General features: G+C 39.7%; 1 protein-coding gene across 1 annotated transcript in view; it reads right to left on the bottom strand.

Moving 5' to 3' along the window:
- BAIAP2L2 (BAR/IMD domain containing adaptor protein 2 like 2) overlaps positions 1 to 18,859 on the bottom strand; it is a 30,763-nt gene that overhangs the window by 11,277 nt on the left and 627 nt on the right. The window contains exons 2-9 of the mRNA XM_042467925.1: positions 14,264 to 14,339; positions 13,029 to 13,115; positions 9,257 to 9,318; positions 6,706 to 6,777; positions 5,711 to 5,827; positions 4,356 to 4,502; positions 4,027 to 4,167; positions 1,840 to 1,978 (exon numbers count right to left, since the gene is read on the bottom strand). Of these exons, the coding sequence (XP_042323859.1) occupies positions 1,840 to 1,978; positions 4,027 to 4,167; positions 4,356 to 4,502; positions 5,711 to 5,827; positions 6,706 to 6,777; positions 9,257 to 9,318; positions 13,029 to 13,115; positions 14,264 to 14,339 (841 nt within the window). The remainder of the gene's footprint in view (positions 1 to 1,839; positions 1,979 to 4,026; positions 4,168 to 4,355; positions 4,503 to 5,710; positions 5,828 to 6,705; positions 6,778 to 9,256; positions 9,319 to 13,028; positions 13,116 to 14,263; positions 14,340 to 18,859) is intronic.

The raw sequence follows: 18,859 nt of genomic DNA on the forward strand, positions 1-18,859 counted from the left end.
CTATCACGCAATAATGTCAAACCCTATGATTGCTTTCGGACTGATTTCCCATTGCCCGAAATTGTGGTGGGAGTCTATCATGCAATAACGTTAAACCCCATGATTGCGGCCGGATTGCCATTGGATTATACTCCAATTTCCCTTGTCTGATAAACTCCGTAATCACAGGGGGCCCTATTGTCAAATCCCATGATTAAAGCATTAAATGTCCATCCTGTTCAGAGAAGCATTCCCAGGCATTGCATAACTGTCACTTGCTATTTGATGTTCTTTTGTTGTCTGTTTATTGAATCATTCCTGTATTGCTATGTATTTATATGTATTATCCTACTAGAAAGACCCCTTCCCCACCACCTTCCCTTCTCCTTTTGTGTCGTGTCTTTTAGATTGTAAGCCTGAGGGCAGGGAACCGTCCAATAAAAAAGATTGTATGTACAGCACTGTGTAAATTTACAGCGCTTTATAAATAAAGGTTAATAATAATAATAATAAATGACAAAACATAGTGGTCGCACTACAGCACTACAGTATTTCCACAATGTCATGCAATAACGCGATAAGAACATGAACATGATAATAATGGCAGTGTCGCGGTTATGCCTTTCATACATGGCATGTGCATCCCAGCATTGCTTTTTTTATAATTGACAATATTTTATAATATACATTTTATATTATTTTAATATACATTTATAATATATTTTATATTTTATAATATATATTTTAATATAATATAAATAACATAATTATTTATATTATATTATCCTTCTGACTTTTTGGGTTTTAAGCAGGAGGTGTCAGAAAAATACTACACTTTCTCCAACTTTTCCAGAATTTCCATCCTATCACATGCATAACAGCACAAAACATTACCAAAAAGAAATAATCAAAGGGCAGCGACCCTCTTGCCAGCCAGTCTTGTTTACTGGCAAAGCAGTACAGGAAGTAAACTCAACCCAACCAACCCATGGGAAACCCAGCAACAAGATAAAAATTGATGATTATCATGCAAATACATCAAAATGAGCTTTCACACCTTTGCAATTTTGTGCTTAAAATGGTATCATGAAAGAATTAACGATAATTTCTCATGATGAAATGTTGCTGGATCATTCCTCTTTCTTGCTGCTTTAATAATGGGTTTTGCGAGACATCGTGTGAAATTGTATACTGCAATTGCGCTATTAGGCCAGGATTATTGCGGGAGCATTCCCTTTTAAACCCCCGATTTCCCCTGTGTGATAAAGTCCTGAGTCTCCACTGTTCAGACTTTATGCTCATCCAGCCCCAAGTTTCATCACTACTGGAACTGAATAAAATGTTCTGTCCTATGAGGAGCTAGGTATGTGAGCCTGGAGAAGAGAAGGTTGAGAGGTGATATGATAGCCCTGTTTAAACATTTGAAGGGGTGTCATATTGAGGATGGAGCAAGCTTGTTTTCTGCTGCTCCACAGAATAGGACCCAGAGCAATGGATTCAAATTACAGGCAAAGAGATTCCAGCTCAATATTAGGAGGACCTGCCTGACAGTAAGAGCTGTTTGACAGTGGAACACACTCCCTTGGAGTGTGGTGGACTCTCCTTCTTTAGAGCTTTTTAAATATAGGCTGGATGGACTTTTGTCAGGAGTGTTTTGATTGCGTCTTCCTGCATGGCAGGGGGTTGGACTGGGTGGCCCTTGTCTCCTCCAACTCTGGGATTCTATGATTCTATGAAAACTGCCTCACCTACACATATGACAAGAATCCTAAGGCATGATGAGAAAATGTCAGTGAAGATTCTTAATCTACCATTACATGGCATGCACTGTTGGGCTATAATTCTTTCCTCCCATCTTACCGACAGAGGGAGTTCTTGACAGAGGTCTTCTTCTTGGTTCAGGCTGAGAGGAAGGCAATGTTTCTACTGTCTCCTGAAGAAAAGGGCTAAAACTTCGTCCTGCCATTACAGAACTGAAATCACTCAAAGGCCTTTGGGGCTGCAATAAAGCAAGGAAATATACTCAAAGCAAATAATTTCAGAGGAGAAGATCCACAGAGCTAACAAAATGCTTCCTGAAAACATTCCACACTCCATTTCTGTCGCTGTCTCTAGTTTGGGAGAATATCACACATCCACAGAATATGTGAGCTGGAAATTACAAGATAGAAGGACTAATGTGCACAACCATTTTTACTTCCATGCATAGTAGTTCCCTACCATGAATCCCCACATGTTGCTGGATCCCACGTGTTGTTTCTGAGAGCTTAGGTTTAATAACATCTTGGAAACCAAGAATAGAAATCATTGCCCTAAGAGGATACATTCAGGAAGCTGGACAGAACTTAATTATTTTTCTTAAATAAGAGAAAAATAGTCAATCAAATCATGTTTGATTATGGAAGTTAATCCGGGTCACCCAATGAATATCAGGTGCAGTAGGCTATATTTCAGGGGAAGGAACTGGCAGAACCACCCCTGAGTATTCCTTGCCTAAGAAATCCTATGAAATCCATGCGGTCACCATAAGTCTAAAGGCAACTTGAAGGCACATACAAATATTCTAAAGCTGAGTCAGTCGTGGTTAGGACTTGGATGAGCAATCGCCAATAAATGTCAGGTGCTCTGGGCTATATTTCAGAGGAAGGAACTAGCAAAACCACCTCTTAGTATTTCTTGCCTAAGAAAACCCTAAGAAATTCACCATATCGACAGGTGACTTCAAACATAAACACAGAGAAAGTCAAAAGAAATTCCTGACTCCATCCTGACATAACTAACTGCAGTGCCATTTAGTGACTATTCTATTAAACACTGCTATCTGCATCTTTATCGTGTGACACTTTGGTTGCAGAAACAACTGAGTTCTTATCATTAGTAAATAAATATGGTACACTTCAGTGGAAAGAGAAATGATCTTATCCAGTGATAAATTTATCATTTCATACCTCAGTCAATCATAATACAGTCGGCCCTCCACAGATTTTTTTATCCACAGATTCAAGCATTCATGGCTTGAAAATATTCAGAAAATACATAAATTCCAAAAAGCAAACTCTGATTTTGACATTTTATATAAGGGACACCATTTTGCTATCCATTGTATACAACAGGGCTTGAGCATCTATGGATTTTGGTATCCACAGGGGGGGTCTGGAACCAAATCCCAGCAGATACTAAGGGCCCGCTACAACTGGTTTTGTGAGCAGCAGACACAAATTTAAGCAGGGCTGTATATAGTTTATATTGGGATGGAAATCATGTGACCCTCCAATTGCTATTGTACTGCAAATCCCATCAACCCTAACTAGCATCCCCAATGGTGAGGAATACTATGAGATGCAGTCTAACAACACCTGGAAGCTCTGCTAAACATTTGTTATTCAAATTGAAATGTCATACGAGACCATCAAATTCTGCAACATCCAACTATATGCATTGGGAAGGCCAAATTGGTGATTTGACACCCAGATGTGCCAACAGGATTTTCTGAGTTTAGTGTGCCATATATAGATTGTTTTGCTATTCCAGCCACAAAGATATTGCTTTGCTTAAAATTAACATGTGCTAAATTAGTAAAAGATACCTAAGATTTACAGCAAAATCATGCACTTTCTCCACAAATAAACATATATTTTATAAAGCTATATAATGTTATTTCTTAGCAAAGCTTGAGATGAAGTTTCTAGACTGCAACTCCCAAAATCCCTCTGAGGGCATGAGCAATGGCACCCCAATGGTTATGCTTGCTAGGGGATTCTAGGAGTTGTAATCTAAAAAGAAATATTCCCATGCTCTACCTCTTAGTCGTCTTTTTTCCAAACTAAAGGGGCCAAATATTTAGTCACTCCTTACAAGCAAGGCAGCTGCAACCCACTCATCATTTGGTTGACCTCTTCACTATCTTGAAATCAGCCTAGGAGAACTTCACACACCATCACAAAGCCTTTTGTTTCCTATCCTTGACAGTTCTATCCTGAAAATCATCTGCTATAGGAATTCTTCTGTCCCAAGACCCATTGGCTGCATTTCTTACATTTTCCTTACCATCTCCATGGGGGTGGGAGTCAAGCGACCACTTGGGTGCCCCTGGCTGTGTGCTGTGGAGAGCAAGTTTTGGGCAGGATTGCGAGTGGCCTCCAGCTGCTCCTTCCACAGTGGTACCTTGTTCTGAATGATGGCCCGGGCCTTAGCAGAAATAAAGGCAACAATAATAGAAACTAGGACTGGATATGTCTTGTTCCCTCCATCAAAATATATCTTACCACAATCCTTTTAATGTCAAATGAAACTATCATGACCATAGTTGGACAGGCAACCACACCCATATCATACCACTCCCATACTACTTTCCCCTTTTATCTGCCTCTTCTCACCCTTGTGTAGAACTGTAGGAAAGTATTAGAGAGTAACTGGTGTTTTTCAGCTAAAAAACGATAACGTCGTTTCTCCTCCAGTTCAGCAGCCTGTTGACTCTCACTGACAAAAGCTTGCATCTCTGTATGCAGGTGCATCATGTTCTCCTGGAATTATGGGGAAAGAACAGAGAGAAAGGAGATCTTTAAACAGAACTTGGATGGCAAAGTTTCAGTATTGCTTTAGCTGTGTATTCCTGCATGCCAGAGAATTGGACTAGATATTTCTTCCAGTCCCTTCCAACTCTCTGATTCTAAGGTGTTACTGCAATTATCATCAGTAGGAAAGAACTGGCAGTTAAGGCATTGAAGACTTCCAAGTCAGTTACATAATTTTTTGTAGCTAGCTCTTTGACTGCACAAGAAAGCATTAGCCAAATAACTGTGAATGTGTGGCTAGATCCATTTTCTGTTTTCAAAAAATGTATCTAGGAGCAAATGCTGTTGTAGCTGCTTGCAAAAATGATCTGGCAAGACAATAAACTATCCAGATGACCATTGTGCTGTCGCTTCCAGCTGGTATGAATAATGAACTTGCTGCAAAAAGACAGCTCATCATCTCCCTCCTAAGAAACACTGCCTCCAGGAATAGGGCATAATTATTACCACTTTGCATAAAACATTCATCTGTGAAATTAATATTTTTATTCCATTTTTATACTACCCTTCTTTTAGAAAATTTAGGGCAGCATACAAGATCCCACTTCCTTTCATTCTTGCAAGGGAAGCAAATTAGACTGTTGGACCTACCATTAAGCAGAGTGAGGCAGATGCATCAGGCAGCAAATTTTGTGTGTCATGAAAGGGAAGCAACTTATGATTGACGTATTACTTTCAGGAATAGGGAGAAGTACTTGTGGGATTTTCTGCTTGGTGGATCAAGATAACTTGGCTAACTTTGAATGCTTTGTACCTTGACTTGGACAACCTTAGCTGTTTTATCTCAGGTAGCCAAATATCTTAGGACAAGCCTGCTACAAAAAAAATCACCAGCTAAAATTTTCTCTCGTACTGTACCATCCAAGATCAAAATTAAAATCAAGATTCAAATGGAGGAAATTTGAACTTCGTTCTCTTTGCTAGAAATCTATATTCTAAGCACTACAGCAAACTGGTTCTTCTAAGCATAGTTTAGTACCACCAGACTCTCTGTTCCTTGGAAACAAGTATTTGTCAGTGCTACTGTTTTATTTACTTATGCTTTGCTACTGATTTTAGCTTGACAATGTGCTTTAATCATTAGTTGCTGGGTTTGTGTTTTAATTTGTTAAAAATATTTTAGCTTGTATTTTTGTTTAGTCCCTACTGGTTCCCACCTTCATCTCCCGGGCATTCTTGTCTCGCATTCTCTCCATTCTCCAGAGATCTGACATGCATTTATCTATGTTGGCAGCTCTGTGTCGGTATTCCTTCTCATATCGCTGACGACTGTCCTATATTGAGGAGGGTGAAAGAATATGAGTGGACATGTTAAGAACAAAACAAAAGCCTGAACTCCAGGCTCAAAAGAAGCAAAATCCCATACTCTGTGTAATCATTTTCAGAAATAAAAGTCTTGGGAACCTCTGGGCCAAAATTAGGAAAAGTTACTCTTTAGTTACAATTATTATTATTATTATTATTATTATTATTATTATTATTATTATTACAATTCCTTGAGTCCTTCAACTGGCATAGAAGTTGATTCTGGGAGTTGTAGTCCAAAAAGTAACTTCTTCTAAGTTCTGCTGTGGGCTAGAGACTTTTGAAAAATGGCAGTTCCTTTGTGCTCTGCTGACAATCTCATTTTTCATAGAAAAGTCAAAGCAGTTTATTAATTGTTTGTTTTCTGAATTTATATTTTATTATTATTATTATTATTATTATTATTATTAAGCTTTATTTATATAGCGCTGTAAATTTACACAGCACTGTACATACGATCTTTTAATTAGACGGTTCCCTGCCCTCAGGCTTACAATCTAAAAAGACACGACACAAAAGGAGAAGGGAATGGTTGTGGGGAAGGGGATGAGGTCCAGTGGTTTTTCTCTCCCTCTGAGGCCTGGACCAAGGCAGATGGACTGGCATCCTGCCTTTCTCCAAAAATAGGGGTCGCCTTTATGGCAGTGTGTATAAGCCACCATCATCCATGCAGCCACTAACCATTGTAATTAAACAGTGTACATGGATTCGAGGCTCAGCATAATGCTAGCATGGTACCATGGACATGGCCCAGTGGCCTCTGTGAGCCACATACTCCTCAGGCATCACCAGAGTCTGCAAGAAGGCTCAAAATGGAGGCTAAAAGGAAAACCAGCCTGGCACTCACATTGATGAACTGCATGTCCAGCTTAGTATTTTTCTCCATATGCTGCAGCAAGTCCATATGGAAGGTTTGGGCCTGCTCGGGAGAAAAAGAGAGAGGTTTTCAGAAACCATACCACTCCTTCATAATTTATCTAGCATGATAACTGCATTAATACATGAATAGAGGACAGAGCTTCGTAGAGAAGAACCCAAGCATTTCTACTTTTGTAAAAAAAAAAAAAGGAAAAGAAAAAAAAAAGCATGAGGTAGCAAGCACTGTGGAAACAGGTGTGGTCCCCCTCTCTGTCTCTTTAGACACAGATATTGAGGGTCCTTTGCCCTTTATCAGCGAATCCACTTCTGTCTGGCGTTACATTGTCACCTTCTGGCCACACAAGCATCCAGCATAAGATGATGGTGAAAGCCAGACAGGCAGAATTACTATCAGCACTCCACTTAAGCATTCCTAAGTCTTGGCATCTCAGGATATTTATATGGGAAAATGAGCAGGCTCCTTAGTAATCTTTTAGGCTATTTATTATATGTGATTGTAGATATCCAAACATATGCATTCCCCTTCTGGAGAAACACAGACATGTCAGTGTCCAAGTGCTTGGCTTTTATCACATTACAATGCATTGCATGTTGGAATCCGCTTTGATTCCTTTTGTGAAAAAGCAGAATACTATACAAATAAATATTATTATTATTATTATTATTATTATTATTATTATTATTATTATTATGTCATTCATACTGTGGAAGACCTCTGTCCAAGACCCTGGAGAGCTATTGCCAATCAGAGTCAGCAGTACTGTGGTAAATGGACAAAGATAAGCAGAACTTGGAAAAGTTATTTTTGGACTGCAGCTTCCAGAATCTCCCAGCCAGCAAGCATGCTGCTTAGGGATATTGAGGATTTTGTGTGCCAAAACGGTAACTCTTCCAAAACTATAAGGCAGATTCCTGTATTCTTAAGTGATACCTAACACAGGTCACAGGGAAATATGACCCCATGGAATTAGATTTTAATCTCAGAAACAGGAATTCAAGACCCACTTCTGTCACATATTCACCTTTTAGCTTTCGGCAACTCAGTTCTCAGTTCTTGTATCTCACTGGTAAATTGGAAAATAGGGATTTGTCTCAAAAATCTGCTGTGGGAGTAACTAATAAAGTGTTGACATTCTTTTGTGAATTAAAAGGACTGCGTACAATAATTTTGATTAAATGATGAAGGTTTAGAAAAAACTAAGTAGAACAAATTGTAAGCATCATGTGCTTTAAGACTTTAAAATCTCCTCTTTTGCAGAAAAGCCCCCAACTGTATGAACAAATGCATTACATTTATGACCTCTTATCCATGTACGAATAAATTTGAAACCAGCTGACAGAGAGCCTATGAAAGCTAAACATGACATTTAATTCATTGGAATCCTGGGGCTCACATATTTTCTCCCCATGAAAAGATCCCTGCTGAATTAAACCAAAGGTGTAAATTGGTCAAGTATTCTGTTCATCCAAAAAAGGCCAAATAGTTGCTTCTAAGAAATCTATAAGCAGGACATTAGTATAGAAGCACCCTCCTGCTTTACTGTTCCCTAGAAACTGGCATTCAGAAGCATGCTGCTTCTTATAGTGGAGATAATATAAGGCCATCGTGACATGTAGGATTTGAAAGCCTTATCCTTCATCAGTTTGTCCAATTTCCCTTTGAAGCACTACAAGTTGGCAGCCATCATATTGCTCTGGGGGAGCAAAAACCTATCATTATATCTTTGGTGGAGCTGTGCAAAGAAGCACTTTCTTTCATCAGTTCTGAATTTCTTGCTATTCAGCTTCAGAGGATGACTCAGGGTTCTAGACTTCTGACTTCTCCCTCTTTGCTTTCTTCACAGCATGCATAATTTCACATGCTTCTATCATATCTCCCCGCTTATTCACCTTTTTTCTAAGCCTTGTGTGTGTTTTTGTGCGTACCTTCAAGTTGCCTGTCAGCTTCAAATAACGTATCTTTTATTTATAGGGGGCTTACTGCAGGCCCTTAATCATTTGGGTCAATATTTTTTGCAATTTTCCCAGTCATACAATGATTTCCAACATTACAATATCTTTTTCATTAACCAGAACTATTACAATATTCTCACTAAGATTCCTAGTGAAAATACTTCCCTAGGCATTTATAGGTCCTCCAGCAATTCTATGGTCAACTTCAGTGAGATGTTGGGCACAAAGTTGTGCTGGAGGACCTACAGATTCCTAGAGAGCTGTTCTCTCAGGTTGAAAAAGGTGGATTTTTGTTTGTTTTTTCACCTTCAGAGGATCCTGTGGAGAGCCCATTGTATATCTTCTTTGGCATTATTGTGCAGAATATTAATCCCAAATGTCAGGATCGCACCACCATGACAAACAGTTCTTTCCATCAGTGTGTTTTAAAAAAAAATTATTTTAAAGTCTTTTAAAAAAAATTTTTTTTTTAATCTTGTGAGCCAACTTGGATTCCTCTCTGGGAGAAAGGCAGCACAGAAATGAAATGAAATAAATACATAAATATTTTCTTCAGAGATACTCACTACTACTTCCAGGTTGCGGTTCAAGTGCATTTGGGTGTCAGACATCTGTATCAAGATCTCACCTTCAAATGGGGTCAAGAATTAGGAGAGAAAGGGAGGGGAAGACAGAGAGAGAAAAATGATAAAGGATGTTTATTTTTTCCTTCTAATACATTTTGAGAAGGATGACAAGGGCAATTATATACATTCATTGTGTATAAGGCCCAAGACAGTGAATACAACCTGCTAACAATAAGCATATTAAATTTGTTCATCTGTAAAAGTACCACTATCTGTAGATGTTGAACAGATCTCCTGGTTTTGCTGTTTGTCTAAGGAGTCTGAGAGAACAGGCTGCGCAAAGCATACTGACTTATCAATGGCTACCTTCGTTAAAATTGCATGTTAGGAGAAAGTGGGATATAAATAAAATTTAAATAAAATAAAATAAAATAAAATAATAAGGCTATCCCAAGTTTAGAAGTAAGAACGTACTATATCTGCCTATAATTAGTTACCTTTTTGGTAAGGCAAATGTAATTAAATCTTATTTCTTTTTTTAAAAAATCACACCGATAAAAGAAAAAACATATAAACAAGAAAAAACATAAATACAAACCTTCTGGTTTCTCCGCTGCCTTGGCTCTCTCCACCAAGGGAACCAAGGCAGCAGATAAGAAAGGGTGAGTACATGCCCCTCCTAGCTTCTCTGCTACCCTGATTCTCTTTACTAGCACCAAGGGAGCAAAGGTAGTGGAACAGAAGGGGCAAGCACATACCCCTTGCAGCTTCTCCACTGTCCTGGCCCTCTCCACTAAGGGAGTCAATGCAATGGTGAAAGAGGCACAGGCACACATTCCTTCCATCCCCTCCTACTGCCTTGTTTGCCTGGCCACCCAGCAGCCCTTTCTAGGTTTGGGCTGGCCGTGGCCAGGCAAGTGTGGCCACAGGAAGGGAGGAAGGAGAGGGTAGGCTACCACCACCACCATGCAGCCCTTTCTGGGTCTGGCCTGGAACAGGTGGGCAGGAAGGAGGATAGCCAAGCAAGGCAGCAGGAGGGTGGGAGGCTGGGGCAATCTAATACTGCTACCCTCTGGCAGCCCTTTCCAAGCCCTTGCCCCAGGTGACACCAACCCTAGTGGCATCATTGTCTAAAAAAGGCCTAGAAGATGAAATGCCTATAAGAAGTAACATTCCTAGATCATATCTACAAAAGAAAATGTGCCTAGGCTGGAAAGGTCTAATATGACGATCCTGCAGCAGCAATGTGTAACTGCATATTTTACTTAATAAATAGATAAAAGAGATAAAGTTGTGTGTTCATTCTCCTATAATTTACATTTCCTGAAAGTCTATAGCTTAAGAGGTTTTAAAAAGAAATGTTGATGTTAATCTGCCTAATGCACAATACTGCTATATACAACCCAGGGAGCTCAAAATGGTAAACCCTGAAGAATTCTAGCTAGAGATTGACAAATGTAAGGCAACAAATTTTCAATTCTCTTAGGTAAGAGATAATAATGGGGAAGGCTCACCTACCTATTTCAGAGGTAGAGATTAAGAAAAGGAATTTATTCTTTGCTATTCTAAGGCAAACTGACCTGGATCCATACTATAAACTTTACTTACAGATGACAGTAAAATATGATTAGGAATGAAGGCATACTATGAGGGGGCAAATCATAAATGTGCCTTTTGTGAGTAATTTATGTTCAAACAGTATTTTAATGTGGACATTTGGAAATGCAGATTAATGAAGAAATGGGGCAGAATGGGATTATGAGTGAACCTGTGTGAAATTGATATGAAGGGGAAACAGATTCATCTCTCTGTATACACTATCTTTTTGCAAGGAAAGATTGACATATCATTAATTAAAGGCTCACGTAAACTTTGTACTCTGGAAATTACTCTGGAAATAATGATAACAGAGAATGATATATAGGATACAATAAATGATCTACTATCGTTAAGTTCTAGTGATATATATCACCCCATGCAAAGTACTATATTATTTACTTCAGGATTCAAAGTCCAAGTGTAATTGTTACACCAATTACCATCTGCACAAAAATGGTTGTGAAGAGAGTGAAGATGATTTTATTGTTAGCTGCATTGAACAGAGGATTTCCAGTAAAGAATGTAGCTATATAATTCTGAATTAGTAAATTAGAAATAAAGAAGAAAGCAGAAACCCCTTGCTTTTAAAGACATTTTCACACACCGCACTAAAACTGCATTTCTGCAATTTGTAATTTGAAAACACTTGCACTGTCTAAAGGAGTGGATAAACGGAAGTCCATAGACTACATGCAGCAGAGTAGTGTGTGACCCTCACAGCGCCAACCCATTCCCTCCCAAAAGGTTCCCTCCCAAGCATTCCTCCCAAACAATGTGGGGCAAACATAATGCAGTATTTGTCAAATAAAGAAGTCTCTAGGAGTGGCAGATATTTTTAAACACAGGCACCCCTTCCCATAGAAAATGAGTCAAAGAGGAGCAAATAAATTACTTTTACTTTCAGTTTCAGTTTCCTTTCAGTCAATCTATTTTTTCTTTCCTTCTTTCTTTCTTTCGCTACTATATTTGAGCCTTTTGAATGGATAGTGCCACCCTTTATCTTTAGATGAGCCACTCCAACCGATCTCTCACTATGGGGTTGTCTACAAAATTTAAATAGTCCTCATTCTATTCAGATAGAATGCAATCCCTCCAGAAGTGATTTGGACTTTGGTGTGTGTGTGTGTGTGTGAACAACTCCTCAACTCTACAGAAAAAAGGAATTACAGGTTTTACTGGACTATCAACAAGGATGTACATTAGTGAATGTGTGGCCATCTGTCTGCTTTGCATTTTTGGCTGAGGGAGGGCAAAGAGATGCAAATTTGCACAGAAAAGTGAAGACACGTATCAATGAGAATGTGTGACAATCTGTAGCAATTCACTTAGTCTATGATGGGCTTCTTTGAGTAGATTTTAAGGTTTGTATACAGTTTTTAATACATTTAAATATTTAATGTTTTAAACTTTATACATCATTCAATTATTTCTTAAACTTTATATTTATACTTTTTAATGCATCTGTGTTTTTTTAATTTGTATTGTTATTAAATTTGTTGTTAGCTGCATTGAGCCCCTCCCTATACTGGGAGATATGCATACAGTCAGCCCTCCATAGCCACAGATTCAGCCATCCACAGCTTGAAAATATTCAATATATAAATATAAATTCCCAAAGCAAACCTTGATTTTGCCATTTTATATAAGGGACACCATTTCACTGTGCCACTGTATTTCAAGGGACTTGAGCATCTACAGATTATGGTATTCACAGGTGGTCCTCAAACCAAATCCCAGCAGATACCAAGGACACACTATACATACATACATACATACATACATAATAGATGGATACCACAGGGCCAGACAGCACCCTCAGAAAAACTGCAGGGACAAATGCTTTGCACACAGAATCTGTAGATGAATCACTTAGGCAAAAGACATGTGTAAGAAAAATGAGGGCACAGTACCTGCGTTTCACCACTCAACCTGCCTAGTTAAATTCGATTCAAGTCCTCAGCCTGGTCAAAGTATGAAGAAACAACATGGTTCTTGGCCAAATTAATTTCTAGGTCAAAGAACACCCTGCCTATTACAAATGTCTGTGTCTCATAAAACTGGAACAGCCAGAGAGGCTCAGACCGAAAAACTGATGACAGCTCCCAGTATTGTAATTGCCAAGCTTGGTCCATGAAGGTGCTGATCAGAAACACTGTAACAGCGAAAACCTTACCCAGTATCTGTGAGGTAGAGCTCTGTAGGGCTTGTTCCCCAATCTTTTGGATTGCTGTGAAATAGACATCTGCAGCCTCTGACAATGCTGTAGAATTATATTTAAAAGGAGAAAAGTTTAGAAGAGTATTCCTGCTGCTGATACATTCTTCGTTTTAATTCTCAATTAATGGAGACTCTGTGGATGAGACATCTCCAAGATAGCCTATCCCCTACTGCTCTGCTCACTATATATACTTGACTGTAAGCCTACCTCATGTATAAGGCAAGGGAAGGTTTTGGGGCCAAAATGATGCATTTTGTTTTATTTGGCCTGTGGATAAATCGAGGCTAAAACCTAGGGGCATGTAACAAAGAATCTAAAGGATGAAGCAAAGGAAAATAATGCCAAAGAACTTACAAAGTTCCAGCAGGCATAATAGTTTGTGCTCACCCTAAGGCTGGATGGATGAGAGAGTAGGGAGGGAGGCCAGTGCTTACGGGACAGATAGGACTCTTCCCTTTCATCAGGGGATGGCTCCTTTTTTATGTATGAGTTAAAATCTGTAGACTTATACAGTATATACGGTAGGTGCTGTAAATTCACCCCCGTGGCCTCCCTAATTGAGTCTGTCCATCTGGCATGTGGTCTTCCTCTTTTTCTGCATCCCTCCACCTTTCCTAGCATTATTGTCTTTTCCAATGAATCGTGACTACTTATGATGCATCCAAAGTTTGACAATCTCAGCTTGATCATCTTGGATTCCAGGGTGGCAAAGCAGCAGATTGCCCTCCCTTCCCTCCTATGGCATTGCATCTGCCCAGCCAGACCTGGAAGGACTTGGGCAGCTGGACCAGTGGGCAGCTAGACAGGCAGACAGCTGGGTGGACAGGCAGGCAGGAGATGTAGAGAACTGCCCCACCTTGCCCAGCAGAGTGCCCCCCTTTTCCTGCCATTGCCTCTCCAGGAGGGAAGCTAGGTCAATGCTCTGCAATGAGGGCATCCTTCCCACTTTGCAGAGTCACACTGGCTGGTAGCAGCTTGAGATGTAAGACAAGCAACCACTCCACTAGGTGTTCATTGCCCCAAGCTTTCATACACTAGGTGTTCACTGCCCCCCGCCCCCATCCACCCTAGTGATGCCCCTGAGCACTGCCCCACCTTAACCCTAGTACGCGCTGCACGCGTACTTTTTAGCCCATGTGTAACGGGCCTAATTGACCATTATAGTGCAGAAAACTAGCATTGCTACTCACCGTGAAAAGCTCGCACGTACTTGTTGCCCAGGTATACCAAATTCTCCAGAGCTGGGTTAAACTGCTCCAGAATACTCTGTTAATCATAAGGAAGAGTTTTGAAAACACAAAACACCTTAGGATGTGTCTCATTAAAAGGCTGGGAGGATGTAGTTCAAAGAGGGTCAGTTTTTGTATTTTTCCATGTTTACTCCAAGTGGTGGTCCAATACCAAAAGTCTATTTTGCTCCACTGCTTGATGGCCATTATCCCATGGTAGTTTGCCAGTATCTGTTCCAAAGCTGGCACCAGCTACCATGGTGGAAGGTGGGCCAGCAGGGGCCTCGCCATTTGTGGAGGTAGCATAGGTCTCAGATCTGATGGGCATGGTTTCCAGTGCTACGAAGCACTGGATCGGGAGTCCCACGGGGACCCGAGGGTGCTGAGGGTCTAGCCATATCACCATTGCAAGGGTGGTATCGAGTCAGCATTCCAAGGTGACAAGGGGCAAAGATGCGCATGGGCGCATAACTGGCTCCCTAAGTGGATTGTGCACTTTAAGCTGGTTCTCCTCTGTCATCCCAAAGCCTGGCCATGACCAAGCAGTTCGGTTCATCGACCAACACAGGTTGGTGGATGACAGATCCAGACCTTATGCTTTTCGGGCCAACCCTCTATGCCTACTTACTGTAGTCAATAAAGTTGTGGCCTTTTTATGCCAATTGGGTGTCTGTTGTGTTTCTTCCCCACCCCACTCCCTTTTCCACAGCAAGTGGATATTACCCCAACCTGGTGACTTCTGAAAGAGCTACATCTCCCATCTTGCTCAGGCATCACCATATACAGTATATCAACAGGGACCATCTACAACAAATCTGTAGAGCACCAGGCTGGTGTAACACATCACTCACACAGAGCTTTTGAAAACAATGTGATATTCACTGTAAATAGAGCTGTGGGCAAACTGCCTGAACATGTCTTGCTTGGATTCTGGATGTTCCACAGGAACAAATGAAATAACTTTAAATGACTGGTGGATAAAAACCAAATAGTGGTTCTTGCTGGTAGTAATAAAGCTTGGAATGTTCCACTCTCCTTCATTTTTGGACTAGGACTGCCAGAATTTCTGCTGCCGGCAGTCCAATTCTGGTAACGGCAGTCCAAAAACTGAATTTTTCTGAGGCGTGTGTTTTGCTATCTCTTACAGAGAAATTTTGTTATGATCTGTGTTTCCCACATGTGTTTTCCAAAACTGAAAGCATTATGCGGATGACCAGAATCTGTGTAGAGTTAAAGCATGCAGAGGTAGCCCATGGCCCAGATCACAATGTACTAATGCTGCCCATTACCATGAAGACACAAACGCGAATCCAATCGGCTCCAGAGACTAGTACACAGAGCAGTGGTTTCAAACCACAGGAAACGAATCATAGAGTTGGAAGAGACCACAAGGGCCATCAAGTCCAACCCCCTGCCATGCAGGAACTCTCAATCAAAGCACCCGACAGTTGGCCATACAACCTGTGTTTAAAAATCTCCAAAGAAGGAGACTCCAAAACTCTCTGAGAGAGTGTGTTCCACTGTCAAACGGCTCTTACTGTCAGGAAGTTCCTCCTAATGTTGAGGTGGAATCTCTTCTCCTCTAGCTTCCATCCATTGTTCCAGGTCCTGTACTCTGGAGCAGCAAAAAACAAGCTTGCTCCATCCTCATTATGACATCCTTTCAAATACTTAAACAGATCTATCATACCACTTCTTAACCTTCTCTTCTCCAGACTAAACACACCCAGCTCCTTAAGTCTTCCCTCATAAGGCATGGTTTCCAGACCCTTCACCATTTTGATCGCCTTCCTTTGAACACGCTCCAGCTTGTCAACTTCCTTTTTTAATTGTGATACCAGAACTGGATATCTCAAAGAATACTTTGCCAAATTAATTGTCATATACATTCCAAGCCCTTGACCTGATCTGTTACTCACAGTACAACCCTATGCATTTTTATTCTGATGTAAAATCCCACTGAGTTTAACAGAGTTCATTCAGAGGTATGTATGCACAGGATTGTAACCATGTTTGTATTTGTACACTGCCCGTGTGCAGTTTCTACAGCTTTACAGACATTTATAATTTGCTTACATTGGATTACAGATAAGTTGATTAGCCTTTCCATCTCTTCTAAACTGAAAGCAATTGCTTCTTGCCTCTAAGTGACAGTTTCAGCTCAGCTAGGCCAAATAGCATTGAAATCCCAAATGCCTTCAAGGGATCACTTAAATATAAACAGTGGAAGCTCTGTGTATTTATCAGATTGGCAAGGAGATACTGTAGTAATAAATTCCTCTTCAGGTATTGCCCTTACCTGCATTCCTTTCACACCTGCCAGCATCTTTTTAAACTTGGAGGGTGCATCTAGACTGTAGAAATAATACAGTTTGACACCACTTTAAGTGCTGAGGCTCCATCCTATGGAATCCTGGGATTTGTAGTTTTGCAAAGTCATTTGGTGTTCTCTGCCAAAAGTGCTAGTGCCTCACAAAACTACAGATCCCTATAGGATTCTGTAAGATGGAGCTGTAGCAGTTAAAGTGGTGTCAAGCTGTATTATTTCTACAATGCAGATGCACCCAGAGAAGTTCAAAAGCCACTCAAGAATGGGAACAATTCCCCTAGAAAAACCCTCTTTTGTAAATTTTACTTTTTTGGGACATCAACTTTCAGATGGCCACACTGCCTAATGTTTTCTGAGAGTTATAGATCAAGCAATTATATTTTACAGGCTCTCAGAAAATCTTCACTAGAGAAAGATTCCCTACTATAACCTCATGTGGGCTTTGTGTTAGAATCAAATACTGTACTGAGAAGTCTGATACCAAACTTTGTCCCTTGCATGAAAAGTATGAGAGCTGGTTCACGTTTTAAATAGCAATTAACTTTGCTGTTCTTTTTGCTCGTATGGATAAGAGCTTCATGTGTTAATAACAAACAACAAACACCCCTGTATACCCCTCATGGGGACCTGCAGCCTCTGAGAGCAGGGTGACCAGATGTCCTCATTTTCCAAGGCATGTCCTACATTTCAGGGTTATCAGGGTTTTTAGTTTTTAATTGTTGTTTTTATGCATTGACATTGTGTTTTAATATGTTATAATGTTTAATACTGTCTTAAGGGGGGAGGGATAAAGTGTTTTTAATTGTCATATTTTATATTTTACTGTTGTTAACCGCCCGGATTGGTTTGCCAGAGGGCGGTATACAAATAAATATTATTATTATTATTATTATTATTATTATTATTATTATTATTATTATTATTATTATTATTATTATTATTATTACATTTCAACCTTCTGTCCTGGAGGCATTTCAAAAGTTCCACCATTTTGAGCATGACCAAGAATCCCATTGAGACTGAGTGACATCACTTTTGCTGTTCCCCTTTGAGAAATGACATCTACTTGGCAGCCTATCCTCCCTGCAAATAGGAGAATAAGATGGATAGGACAAGATAACAACATATAATAAAATAAAAAGATTTAAAGGATAATAAACACAGCATATATAATACAGCTGTAAATAAACAGCATTTATGTTTATGTGAAGTCAAAGGCTTTCGTGGCCAGCATAGTTTTCTGTGGGTTTTTCGGGCTACGTGGCCATGTTCTAGAAGAGTTTATTCCTGATGTGGCTGGCATCTTTATATTTATATTGGTGTTTTTAGCTTTTATTTTGTAATGGCCTACATTTTTCATAAATGTGCTACATTTCGTGGTGCCATGGTCTCCTTTGTGGTGAGGCCATCTGATCACCCTGTTTGAGAGTTCACTCATGCACAAAGGTGTTTAAGAAAGCTTTATTCACACATCACAACATGTTTTCTGCAGTTTTTGAATATATATATATATATATATATATATATATATATATATATATATATATATATTTGTACTCCAGCTCTCAGAAGAAGAGGCCTTTTCTAAAATACATGGGCGTGCAGCCCTCCAGGGTCTCCTGGAAGTCTAATACAGTCCCCCCAACCATCCTCCCACAATTGTTTGACCTGTTGTTTTGCAATCCATCATGTTACATGGGCAAAGGTGGGATATGGTTATTTTCTAAATTTGAAACTGAAGTGTGAATTAGTGCAGAGAGTGAGATGGTGAATCTGAAAGTACTATAGTTATACCTCAGGAAAATACAATTAAACTGTTGGTATAAAACATATATCAGGTACAGCTCCTTTCAAGTATGAGACCTCAAAAATAATGTATATTTTTTCTGTTAAAATTTAAAGGAAGTATGTTATTCTCTTTACTTATTGCAAATATTCCAATTAAAGTATTGCCACATAAAGTTGTGTTTGTAACTTCCTTTTGGATGCCACCTCTTAGAACCAGCATTGCCAGTGGCGAATTCTAGGAACTACAGTATAATAATAAAAATCCCAAATCCTTTTGTAGCCACTTTCTTTCTGTAGAAACTGTTATAGTTGCAGTGAATATGACTACTACATAAAGTATAAAGCACTTTGCTTGTTGATTCTGTTCACAGAACCAGTCCAAAACATTTTGCTGCCTGGACCAAAGCCGTAAATAATGCCTCCCCTCTCACTGAAATTAA

Source organism: Sceloporus undulatus, chromosome 5 (assembly GCF_019175285.1).
Source record: "Sceloporus undulatus isolate JIND9_A2432 ecotype Alabama chromosome 5, SceUnd_v1.1, whole genome shotgun sequence".
Lineage (NCBI taxonomy): Eukaryota > Metazoa > Chordata > Lepidosauria > Squamata > Phrynosomatidae > Sceloporus > Sceloporus undulatus.